This window comes from Monopterus albus, unplaced genomic scaffold, assembly GCF_001952655.1.
Source record: "Monopterus albus unplaced genomic scaffold, M_albus_1.0 scaffold150.1, whole genome shotgun sequence".
In the NCBI taxonomy this organism is placed as follows: domain Eukaryota; kingdom Metazoa; phylum Chordata; class Actinopteri; order Synbranchiformes; family Synbranchidae; genus Monopterus; species Monopterus albus.
This window is the reverse complement of record NW_018128030.1, coordinates 1,447,905-1,461,252: the sequence shown is the minus strand read 5'-3', so window position 1 is coordinate 1,461,252 and position 13,348 is coordinate 1,447,905. Positions and strand designations below refer to the sequence as shown.

General features: G+C 39.8%; 1 protein-coding gene and 1 non-coding gene across 2 annotated transcripts in view; one reads left to right on the top strand and one right to left on the bottom strand.

Moving 5' to 3' along the window:
* The window catches only part of lhfpl6 (LHFPL tetraspan subfamily member 6), a 39,516-nt gene extending 32,048 nt beyond the window's left edge, over positions 1-7,468 (top strand). Inside the window, exons 3-4 of the mRNA XM_020614802.1 lie at positions 2,430-2,528; positions 6,786-7,468. Of these exons, the coding sequence (XP_020470458.1) occupies positions 2,430-2,528; positions 6,786-6,904 (218 nt within the window). The 3' untranslated portion in view covers positions 6,905-7,468. The remainder of the gene's footprint in view (positions 1-2,429; positions 2,529-6,785) is intronic.
* On the bottom strand, positions 4,898-4,968 carry trnag-gcc (transfer RNA glycine (anticodon GCC)). Its single transcript has one exon. It is a non-coding gene; the product is annotated as a tRNA-Gly (tRNA).
* Positions 7,469-13,348: the final 5,880 nt, after the last annotated feature.

Below are 13,348 nucleotides of genomic sequence, written 5' to 3'. Positions count from 1 at the left end.
GTTTTTCATTCTTGGTAACCTGTCTCCTACATCCCAGTCACCAGCCTCTGTACATCTGCTTCTCAGTAACCCACATAGTGAGTGTGGAGGATGGGATTTGATAGAATTAACAACCCTGGGAGAAAAATAAATCAATATCAAATAAATAAAAACCAGAAGAGAGAAAAGTACAACCACATACAATATGGAATTGAATTATATCTTATGTTTTTGTCCCATTTGCTCCTACAGTAATTTGTGTTTCACACTCTCTCATAGTAATATGTGAATGCTCACATTTACTTTGCCCTCCGCGGTGTTTCAGGCTCAGTGAGTTTATCCCCAAACCCAACAGAAAACACTGTTGGCTCACACAGAAACCTCAGATTTTTTTGTGCTCACACAGCGGATCTAAGATCTCATCTTTGTAGTGGCATTAATTTCCCTTATGCCTGTAGTCGTAGAATCATTTTTAGCATTCACTGCCATCATCGTCTGACCTGATGTGGAAACTATGCACTGAAGTCTCTCACAGAGATCATTCTCTCTGTGGTGCTGCTACAGAACAGCAGCTTTTTATGGTTTTGATCATTTTAACAATGTGCTAATTAAAGTATGATTGACAATCACCATAAATCTTGATATTTCATATAGAAATATTACATAACATTGTCTATCTAACTGTTTTTGTGCCTTTTTGCTACAAAGAAATTCAGCTTCATTACGTGCTGCTGTACTTCTCTGCATTACACAACACTTGAAAGAGAATTTTTGATTTTGTTAAATATTCATCATGAATACATTACCATGCTGGCATGCTTTGCAGTTTTTACTGTTACAAATCTGAATAAATACACATTTAATTATATTATTTATTGTGTATCCTCACCTGCTCCTAAATGCATTTTTGTACCTTGTAAAATAGTAGGGTTTTATTTTGATCCGGAGTTCATGATGGCTGTTCCTGTTCATGATTTACTTCTGCTGTAGTGCTCTGTTAGATGTAGTAATTTTAGGTCTGAAGCCGAAACCCATCTGCAGAAGAAACGGCTGAGTTGTTATGTATGAAAATCTCTGGATCCCCTCTGATCCTGAGCTGTAATGACACAGACTTGGTCAGAGTCTTTTAATGTCCCTTTATTCTCATCAACATGCCAGAGATCCCCTGAATTGATTTTCTACCTCAGGTGCCATAGTCACCCAGTTTATTTTCTCCCAGAACCAAGCGGACGACGTTCACCATCCTTTTGGCTGCGACTGGGAAAAAACACAGATGTCTTTTTCACTTTTTCTGCTCCACCTCAGATGTTAGCTGGTTTGTCTAGTCCATCTGCATTAGCATGCGGATTAATTCCTGCTTGCTGTCTGGCCAAGGTGTTATGTGGCAGTGCTGGATGACAAGGTAATCAGATTGGAAGCAAGAGCGTTCCTGCCTTCCCTTCCTTTCCTGCTATCCTCACATCCGAAAAATGATAGCAGGCCAGAAACATTGGAGGGGATTAAGCTAATGTGATGACAGAGCCACCTACCAGGGGCCCCCCCCATAGGGTAATTTCAAGAGACAGGCCTTGGCATCTAGGGAATAAGTTGTGAAGACCTGGCTGCAGGCAAATATTGAGGATATTAATCCTTAATGTAATGGCCTTGACTAGATATTACTCTTGTCTCTGTGTGCAGTTTTAAGTGCAGTAATAAGTCTTTTTAATCACTGTTATAAAGCAGTCCCTCAAGGATTTTCCATAGTTTTACTGTAATTATTGCGTACCAAAAATGCCTGTTGTTTTCTGTGTTGCCTCTGTGAGAAATTGCCAGGCCATTTGCATATGTTCATTGTTCATTTTAGCCATTTTATGAGCTGTTGGCAGAGGAGGGCTTTGTTTTGTTGCAGTAAAAATGTGATGAAGTGTTAAAGTCACAGCCCGTGTTGTTTTACAAAGGGATTTGAAGCTTGTTCTGCGGTAAAACTGCTGAAACAAGTCAGCGCTGCCTCTTCGTCCGTATCTGCTGGAAACAGTTGATAAGGTGAACAAAACATCACATAGGTGAGCTCACACAGATCACTCAGCTGGAGAGCAGCAAGCTCATTGTTTTTTTGGTCATTTTAATTAAAATATAAACCAAAGAATGAGAGAGAATCCACACAAAACCTGAGCTGGATATCTGGGTGCAACAAAGAGAAAACAACACACACTTTGCATTTTTCTTCCTCATTAATGAAAAGATTCTTAAATTATGAAAACCCACAGAGGCAAGGCCTCACAAAAACAATGCAGACCTTCCTCGTGCAGCTCAGTGAACACCTTGAAGATGATAGTTTGTCCTTGCTGCAGTTTTGTCTTGTCAGCCTTCTGCCACATTTGCTGATAATCTTTGAACCCTGAGCGACCAGTTGAATATACAGCAATTCCTTCCTCACTGACGAACTCTGCCTCTCTCCCTCATGTTCTCAGGTCTACTCATAGGATCTGGCTGTGCGCTCTATCCGTTGGGATGGGACAGTGAGGAAGTACAACAGACGTGCAACAACAGCTCAGACCAGTTTAAACTGGGTAAGATATCAACCAGGAAGGACAATTACACACCAACATTATACTTGTCTCGAGTTCGCTGAATGACCTGGTCCCAGAACAGATGCATTTGGAAAAATTGGAACGTTAGGACAGGATTAATTACAGATTTTATTATCTTCCCCTGAACATTCTGCCTTTTTTAGAAGCCAAGCAGACACAAGTCTTTGGTATTGTCATATACCGAAGAAGACATTAACCCTTGGTATTTAAACTCATCATGAAAAGTCAACAGAACCTCTGGTTGCTGTCGATTCCTGAAGCATTATATATCTATGAATATGTGCTCAGATTCTGCTCTGTATTCATCCAACATTATCAGGGCTATCTCAGTAACAGGCTATTGTATCAGACAGGAAGCAGATGGAAGAGCAGCACATACTGCAGCTGCTCTGTTATTTCATCAAATAATGTTTGATTTCTTTTTTTTTTACTTAATGTAAAAAGAAATTGAAACACTAAATTAATATTATTATCAAACACCAGAGCAGTTCATGGAGAAAGTCATTTTGTGTGCTTGTAATATTTTAATTAAATGTCCCAAGTAAAATTTTGATTAGACTGTTGAGCTTATAACTCAGGTGACGCAGGGTCCACATAGATTTACTCTCTCCTTCTAATTATAGCAGTGTCCACCATGCTGTAGTTTCTGCCACTTTCAATTGTTGTGAGAAGTTTTTTCATACTTTTGTCCTCACACATTAAGAAACACAGGGCTTTTATGTGTATACATGTTTACTACAGTACTGATTAACTGCTGAGTGGAAAGGTGTGGTTTGTTACCAGATATGTTCAGTCCCACAAATAGAATGTGATTCTCCTCACACCACAAGAGTTGGATAAAATAAAGAACATGTAGGAAAGATCATTAGTTCCCACTAAAAATATTGGATGCAGTCACTGTGCATTGTAATATCCACAGCCACTTTTATTTATTGCTATGAATTAAAGTGTTGCACAAGGCACAGTTTTAAAATTTTGACCTGGCAGTGGCATCAAAGCACCACTAGACGGAATATTTGCGTCATAGTCAGTAGTTGTTTTAAATTATATTACTCTGAACAGATGATGAACAAAGTCACTGGAAAAGCCACCCAGCAGTTTTGATATATGTGCAGTCATGTAAATTGTAGATTTATATAAAATACAGTTGCCATTCTGTCAGCACACAAAAGCGTGACTGTTCTAGTGGTATTTAGACTTACAACATGTCTATATAATTCAAACTGATATCATTCATGTTGATTTAAATTCCTAACCAAGTCAATTTAAATAGTGAAATTTAAGAGCATGGCATCAGAAGTCATTATGTGTCGCAGTTCCAGTATGAGACACAGACAGGAGAACCCAAATGCAAACAGGCAGGCAGATTCAGTGAAGTGACTGGAATGAAGGCAAACAGGCATAAGTCCACAGCATGAGCAGCACAAGGACAACAAATACATATGGCAATCAGTGGGAAAGCATGCGGGGAGCTGGAATACTTTAGAGGACTGATTGGAAAATAGGAAACAGGTGAGCAGTTTGGGTGTGGGAAGTCAGGTGTCTGAAAAAGGAGGGGAGGTCTGAGGACATCTGGTGGTTGGATGGAGAATGACAGGAATGCAGGGACCTGGAGAAGTTAGAATGCATCAGAGGACAGGGAGAGGCGGAAAAGGCAGAACAACTGGACTGAGCCAGGAATCATGACAATCATGTTTTATGGTTTCCTCTTTGATAGAACAGGCTCTTAGGGCCTATAAATTATTGTTACGGTAACAAGTGTGTTTGCACCAGTGTGCGGATCAGTAGCACAGGGCTATTAAATTTACTTGGTGATCACTGTACCCTAGGTTGTTTGTGTTTTTTTTTTTCAGTTTCACCTCACTCTTGTTAGTGCGATAACAAGACTGCGATATTCTCCCATGAGAATGGTGGATTTCTCACAAACAACGCATTCACCAGCACAAGGACCAAATCGCTCCTTTGTTAACTCACTTATTAATCATGAAGAGAGCAGTGACCACTTTAGTGAGTCTTATATATTTTTAAGTGTCCATCCAAACTGCTTAGTCCCAAACGGGGTCACGGGGGGCTGGAGCCAATCCCAGCCAGCTGCGGGCGAAAGGCGGGGTACACACTGGACAGGACAGACGAACAACCACTCACACACACAAGCACTCCTACGGGCAATTTAGAGACACCAATTAACCTATGCTGCAGGTCTTTGGACTGTGGGAGGAAGCTGGAGTACCCAGAGAGAACATGCAAACTCCACACAGAAAGGCCCCAGGTTGGCCGGGGCTCGAACCCAGAACCTGCTTGCTGTGAGGCAACAGCGCCAACCACTGCGCTGCCCCCAAACTGTGGCATGCATTGGCCGGGAATCGAACCCGGGTCCCCCGCATGGCAGGCGAGAATTCGACCACTGAACCACCAATGCTAAGAGCCTGCTCGATATCTTTAAGTGTATGACACATTAATTACAGATGTGTTCAATAAGAAAAGCAAGTGCACAGGATAAAAGATTCAAGTCATTACTGCGACCTGACATGTTTTTCAAATGGAATATTAGATAAACTACAGCCATGTTATGAAAAGAGGGGAAGCAGATTTTCATTAAGGGAGTCTCTGACACAGAGGGAAATTTTCAAAAGAAAATGAGACTCAGAGAAATAAGTATTTTCTGTTTGGGTTGTTGAGTCAGGTTCCCACAGAGATTTGTTAATGAGACGCCTCCTCATCCTCCCACTCGGCTCCTAATTAGATAACTCAGTCAGAAATTCTCCCAAAATCTGATGTTTATAATGAGGAGTCTTGATGGTCATCACAATATGTTCCAACTTTAGAGTCAGACACAGGTCATCCTTGTTTTATAATGCACACACTGTGTTTTATTCTGAGGATTATAGAATCTGAATCATAAGGAGACAAATTGTGCTCTCTTTCTCCTTTTGGCTCCGCTTCAGCCACTGGGGTGTTTTCCAATAGTCTGTATTGTGAGAGTGCATTTGGCACATAACAGACTGTTTGTTTGCAAATGGAGTTAAACTATGTTCAGTGCATTTGATTCAACAATGCTAACTCTTTTTCACAAGAGAAAGTAAATACAGTGGCTGGAACAAAAATGTTAAGCACTTCACAACATTCTCTGCTCTTAACACCAACATGTTAAAGGGGTGGGTGATTCTGGAAAAACCAGCAAGAGGATGCTCGATTTTGAAAGTAGTCCTAACTGAAGAAACCCTACCCTTTAGTTCTGGTTTCTCCCCAAAGCTCCAAAGCTGATAATTACCTGTCCGGCAGAAATCCCACCACCATGGCGCCACTTTTCAGCCCCTCTTGTTCTCTCATTTGTGGCCATCATTCAAAAGCCACACCAATGTTAATTCTGGTTACACTTCTTGCAGCATCCAACTTATCTGTAGTTGTTACTCTCTCAAGTACAGTTTTACCCACCCAGCTCTGCAGCTCCCACCCATAGCTGGGGACCTCTGGTTCATGGCTAAACTGCTTTAGCCCTGGCTCGCAGACGGTGACTAGCCTTGGAAGTCTGGGCTTTTCTGGCAGGGGGTACCTCTGTTCAAAACACAGGCTTTATTCTGTTTTGGTAACAGAAACACTGCATGTGGCCTTTGATACCCAGTTAACTGCATTACAATCCTATCTATACACTTAGAGCTGACGACTGTTGGTATTTGTTTCTTTATGTTGTCAGTTCATTTAATGTGTTTATTGCCATTGGGATGGAAAGAGAATGTTAAGATATGTAACAAAAAATGCTTCTGAAAACAATCACCAACCCTACGTTTAATGTTTGTATGCATGGCAATAAAAGTAGAGATGTCACATATCAAAAGTGTAAGCACAAACAAAATAAGGAGCACATAGTTGTAATTAAATGTAAGCTACTGTATACTGACATCAGGAGCAATAAAATCAGTACAGGGCTAAATCACTTGAAACAAATAGTAACATTTTAAGTAAAGGGCTTGAATAGATGCAATGTTATATCCTCCTGCAGTTTCTTTAATGTCAGCAAAGTTTTTTCTCCTTTATTGCAGACATGATGTGGCATTGTGGGAGTTTTCCTAAAAAGGTTATATGAATGTAGAATAAACAGTGCAGGTCTCTTCTAACACCCACATCTGTTTTTCCTGGCCAAAGGCTGGTGAAATGTTATTGTGCTGACACACAGACAGATACAATAAAAGGTGAAATCTAAAGCTATCATCCTCAATGTTCTGCTTCCCCCCGTAGGTTCCTGCCAGATCGGCTGGGCGTATTACTGCACAGGGGCAGGGGCGGCAGCTGCCATGCTGCTGTGCACCTGGCTGTCCTGTTTTGCAGGGAAGAAGCAGAAGCAGTACCCGTACTGAAGGGAGACAAGGACAGGCAGACAAAAGGGAGAGGACTCTGATTCTGTCAACTCACGACACTATAGCACATCAGGCACCAAAGACTCCAAGTCATTATGGTGATCTGCACATCATGGGACACTACTCACCTGACAACTGCAGAGACTGTTTCATAATGCAACACACACACACACACGCAGCTTTGAAAACTGGTTCTTCTCTTGAAGGCTGTTCTTAAACATGTACGGACCAATCCTATTTGTATAATTGTTACATAACTATTTCTTTAACAAAGAGAGTATTCTCTTTTATTGTCTTCTTCTCCGTGGTTATTGATATTTATGTGATAATGTGTCCTGTGAGTAATATTGCTTCACTGTTATGCAAAGTGTTTCTGTCTCCTCTTTATGTGTCATTCTTGCCTTAAAAACAAAACTGAAATGCAATAATCCCTATAATGTAAAGCAATCCAACACTGGCTGCCTGCATCCTCGACTCAGCCACTTCAGATTCCAAAAATCTAAGTTTAGTTTAACATGATAATGTATAAAATATTTTATCATATTAGCACATGTTTTGTATTCACTCTTTGTCATTTTTATTTTGTAAATAAATGTTTATTCAAGTTGTGGATTTAAAGTGTTATTTCAGTCACAGAGGTAAGTTGAACAGTCTCTAGCACTCACACTCTTAAAAAGCTTTTCCCATGACCTCTTGATCCTGGTAGCACTCACTATATGTGTGTCTTCTTTTCCCACCCAATCGATACAGAGGATAAGGATGAGCAGTCCTGTGAAGTTAACTTTTCCCTGTTATTGATGAGGTAAATCCTATGACCTCTGCTAAGATTATTTGCCTTTTGATCATGTTATTCAGCTTCAAAGCTCCAGTCTTCCAGACATCATATCCCAGAACGCTGAGTAACTGTGCAGCCATCAGCTTAAAGGCAAGGGGTGTCTTGTAGTTCCCTGACCTGCCTTCATAGTGTGAATAACAGTAACGCTAACCTTTTCATAGCAGTTACCTCAGCTGTATATATAAACCCCACCCGGCTTTTCTCTTCGTTTTTCCTTCTTTGGTTAACAAACAATACTTCAGAGATTCATCTAAGCCCAAGTGTACAAAGTCAGCTCATTTACAAGGCAGCTCTTCTCAGTGCATTTGGCCCTCATTAGCATGCACATTTTCTCACAGCGCTCAGCATCCCCCTGACAATGGCTACCACCCCTCCTCCCCATCCTCACTTGAGAAATCGTGCTCTCAGTACTTGCTCTGTTTAATATGTTAGAATGGCTCCTCTGCATTGTGCTCTCTATCTCTGATCTACTGTGTTGATTGATATCACCAGCGATTGTTACAGTGTCAACCAGATGCCTCATCAGCAGAGGCTGACACATTGGGGACACACTGGAGCGTTCCTTCCTTTATACCAGTACCAGTACCTCATGCTGACAGGGTGCACCATGCAGTCTGAGGCCTTGTTACTCATAGGCAGCTGATTGGTTTAAAACATGCAAAATGTGTGACAAATAAAAAGCACAGCTGCTCTCATAAGCTGCTGAGTAAAGGGATATCACAACTGTTGGAAATGATGTGAATATAAATTCATCAGAGCTGCTGTATGCTCCCCTGCACTGTACTGGGACAGAGACTGACATCTCTTACAGATATGTCAAAACCAGAGCAAACAGATCCAAAACTCGGTGTGGTTGGATACAGTAGCAATAGATAAATAGCATTATTGTGTCATTTGGGTTAAGAAGCACCATTCAAACCTAAACCTTTTAAAAATACATATATATATATATTGGGTGGAGTATCACTTTAATGGGTGGGGCCACAAATACAAATTAGCCACAGCTTGTCAAAATATGTCCACTTGAAAATGACAAGGATTACCGTTGTTCATTCATGAAGACCAGCAGGATTGCTAGCTGGATAAGCTTTTCAGAGCTGCAGAGTAATTTGATCTCAGAAAGTCTGTGAACCTCAGGCTAATTCTAACTCAGCTTAGCAAAAATACTTGAGCTGGATCCAAAAAGTAGCATAAAAAGCAGCAGTTCCTTTTCTTTCTTTGTAAATTTTCTTTAACACTGAAGGAAAATACCATAAAAGGAAGAGACAAATGTTTTAAAAATAAAACATGCCACTGAGTGAATGCTACTAAAGCTATAGTACTACATCAAACACCTAAATTATGTGGTGTCTTTATTGTTGAAGTGGGGATAATATAAGGGTGACAACACTTAATCACATTTAGAGAGTTCATTCTCAATGAATTCTAATTAATTTTTCACCAGACAGTACAATAGCAAGATAAGTGCTGCCCTTAAGAGCATCTCTGCTTAAAAAACGTAGTCTGCATAAAGGTATTGCTGAATTGATATGGCTGCAGGACAGCAAGACTGAAAAAAATTGACATCTGCACACCTGAATGTGTGACAGGTGCACTGGAGGACAGCAACAAATAGCAAAAGCATAAAAACCCGCACTCTGCCTTGCTTAGGCTAAAGAATATATTAAATCCACAACGTTTTGGTCAAGCCTAAGCAAGACAGTGGGAGTTTTTTATGTTTTTGCAGCAGGATAGGAAAACTGCAAACATATAGAACCTGTATAGTGAAACAGTGGTATGTCACACCTGTTGCCACTGGTGGTTATGTTTTCTGATTATAGGTGAATATACTGGCAGTGGAGTGAGGTATTTGCAGTACGGACAGGTACACAGGTGTTTCTCATTAACAATAATGCAATGAACTGTCCCCAAAAAGTGGAGTGGTTTAAGTCAATATAGTTTAAAGTCACTCAGTTTTAAGACTTAAAAAGAAGTCCCATCCACATATGTATTCAGTTTGTTTCCCACTGTGCTTTACTAGTCCCCACTCAACTTAAATCAACAGCCAATTAACCATATATTTCTCTTTTATGAGATCAGACAGGGAATTCATTATAACATGCATAATACAAACTGCATCAGGAAAGTGGATCAGAGGCTGTTACTTAAAATCACTGAGAGAAATAGACAGGTTACAATTCAAGGGAGGCTGTGGGTAGCAGGTTTCTAAATTAGCAGTTTGTTTGAACTCAGAAAGGGTCATCCCCACACTGGGAGGGCACTTTCAAGTAAGACAAAATGTCAGCATCTCCTCAGTATTAATAGTGCCACTGTTTACCTTTTAAAGGTGGTTTCAATTCAGGCTGATTACACGTCTGCTCAGACTGAGAGTGGGTACAGCTGCACAGACTCAGACTAGACCTTTTTCACAGCAGATATTTGGACTTGTTATAGCAGGAAAACCACAGTTGATTCTAGTAACAATGTCTTTGTTCTTCTCAAGTGTCCCATTAAGGCAGCAGGACCCTGAAACCAAATGAGACCCCATCATTTGATTTTCCTACTGTGACACGTCTTCTGTGAAAACTGCCTTAAGATAAAGGTGTAATTTGTTCCACCGTAACATGTGCAACAGAGCTAACGAGAGAGACTGGGAGTCAAGCAAGTCCTGAGAAGAGGTCTTGTCAGCCAGAATAATCAAATTCACCTGTGTGGGTTTTAACGAAAACAAGCAGGTTCTTAGAAATAAAATGTGATGATCAAACATCAGACAAATGGAGAAAAAACTGAGGATGTAGCCCAGGGTAGTAGAGCTCCTCTCTTATACTGTAGTTTATTTATTTCTTTAAAAATGATTAATTTCACACAGGGCAAACAATTTCATGTGTGTCTCAGTAGGTGTTTTCTCCTTGCTATTTACCTTCTCTGACATCAGAAATAAAATAAACTTTTGGGCAATATGCCTAGACTACTTAGTAAATATCATTTTTTCACGACAGAGAAGTAAAAAGCAGTAAAATCCCAAATGGACTCTGTGTTCCCTCATTCCTCCTCTCTATTTCTTCATTCCATCATCTTCTTCAGGTGATTTCCTGGTAAGAGAAGAATGGCACTGAGGGATGGGGGGGTAGTTGATGTGAAAAAGCTCTGGTAGTCTCCCACAGATGTCGTCCGTGTGAGCCAGTGAGAAACTGTAAGATGCAGGCTGGCATTGCCTTTCAAGTGATTTCAGTAAAAGTTTAGCAGGATTATTCCCCAGCCTGAGTGAGACTTGACTACAGCAGCTTGATAGCCCCTAAAAACAAAAAGTACAACCCCAAAAGTTCCAGAAAACTCAAATTATAGACCTTTAAACACAGTCTCAAAAGAATTGTGATCTTCTCAAAGTATAGATGACACAGTTTCCATTCAGTGCTGAGTCTGTTGAACTATTTAAAGCTAAAAAATCCAACTTCTTCAGCCTCCTCTTTACTACAGTAGATGAACATAAACCCCTCTAGAGACTGAACATAACAGACAACCAATAAAGTACAAATACTACTAGACCCTATGGAAGACCACCTCTAATGTGAGTTATATGCAGAGAAGATGCAAGAGCAGCATTCTCTGCGCTCCTATCTAAAAGCTGTCATAACACTGAAGTACTGCCCGATGTAATCAAGTCTGCTCTCAGCCCTTTGCAGTACAGAAGCCTCTCTGAAGAAACATACTGATTCTTTTAGCCTTTGCCAAATGCTTTGTGCAAACTAGATCCTCAATCTTCTGCCAATTTAATGTGTTTTCAATCATTTCAAACAGCTTTTCCTGTACACTGTAAGTTAGTCTTATGAACTGCATCACCTGTCTCCCACATTGGGTCTTGTACAATGTTAATCCCAACATATTATCATAAACATCTCCCTGGCCACTAGTGTGTATCTGGTTTAACCCAAACAGTAGTTCAGCTCCTATTTTAATTCTCTGTAAAAACAGACTTAACTTTGTTGTTTTTGTCAAGTTTGAGCCAATTGATACTGATACTAGGGTACTATGGTATAATTTAGAGGCCTATTATGTAAACTAAACCAGCCCATCACAATGTATATCAGTCTCTTTTTAACTTCAGACGCATGTATTTGTAATTGAAAGTTTTAAAGTTGCAATGCTATTGCAGATATGGCATTTTGTGTTTGCAGCAGTTTCCTCTAGTGTTTCTGTGGTAGTCATAGACTTGTGTGGTATTTTAGGACATCTACCACAGGACTGTACCACAGGTGCAGGTGCAATAGTGTAGTACTACTACTACTACTACTACCACTACTCCTCTACTTTTGGCTGTTCCCGGCTGTTACTCACTTGAGTAATATAAAAAAGAAGTCAATATTTGTATCTTTGGTTAACCTGGGATGTCATTTATTATTTTGTAGAATGTTGTTTGAACTGTTGTACACAACAATTTATATTTCTTTTGATGTTGATTATGGTTTTGTAGTTTTATAAACTACATAATACTCTTCATTTCATCACCCCTCAAATAATAGGAGGCTTTCCACTGATTCATCCCCAAAGCCTGTGAAGAATAAACTGATAAACAGCGTTGAAGACAATGATGTGAAAAAGAGGGACAAGGTGACAATATCCAAGACAATTATCTGGGGATCAATGCTCTGAGATTCAGCACGCTAATAAAAACTTTGTTTATGACACTCAAATGAAGTTCAGCTAAACTTTGGCTTGTCCACAAAGTGACTTTCAGCATCTGTAAAGCACAGCACAGTAGATTATAGATTTGTTTCTTTGATGGCCATTTTTAATAGCCTGATAATCAGACTGAACTGCTGTTTCGCTTTGGCTGATTAATTCACTCCGTTTGAGTCACTGAACAGTTTAGAGATGTTGGCAGGGATTCAGATCTTTGGAACCAGGCTTAATCTTTAATGTTTCTTCTGCAAGGAGATTTATTGTATCAGTGGCATAACTCTGAACACAAATGTTTGCTTGTTTTCATTATTTAATTTCTCACAGGGCACACATTTTAAGATTTAGCATGGGTGTCCTAATTTGGCTTACACTAAAGTGTGTCTATGAGATATAACAGTATACTGCAGCAGCATGTCAGCTACATTTTTTATGTAACCACATTTAGCCATCTTTTTATTAATGGATCACAAATTAACTTAAATATTCACCTTCTCAGATAGTGGAGCTCGAACTGTCCCCATTTGATGACTTTTAACATCACTTTTAACAACCTGATTAGGAGGAGCTGGGTGGAGCTCTGCTAGTAATTAACTGTATAGCTGAAGCAACTAGTTGATAGCTATGTACTCACTGAAAAAAATTAGCATTAGCGAGTCAATGATACATAATTCTGCATGTAACAGCAATAAACATATTGCTCTCCAGTTTGTGATTTATTACGTGAGTTTACAAGTAGCTAATTCATCAGCTGTTACCTTTATGAAAAACTACTGAACATGGCGTATTTTCTTTTTTTAAACATTTAACTCTGTATTTGCTCTAACATCAGTTTTGCCTATACCTTTTTTCTGGTTGGTAGTTTTTGCATATGTCAGATATCATAGTTAAAAAAAAATTGGAAAAGAATAGTGTGGACGCTGCTGACTCCACACAATTCCCAATACAGATAT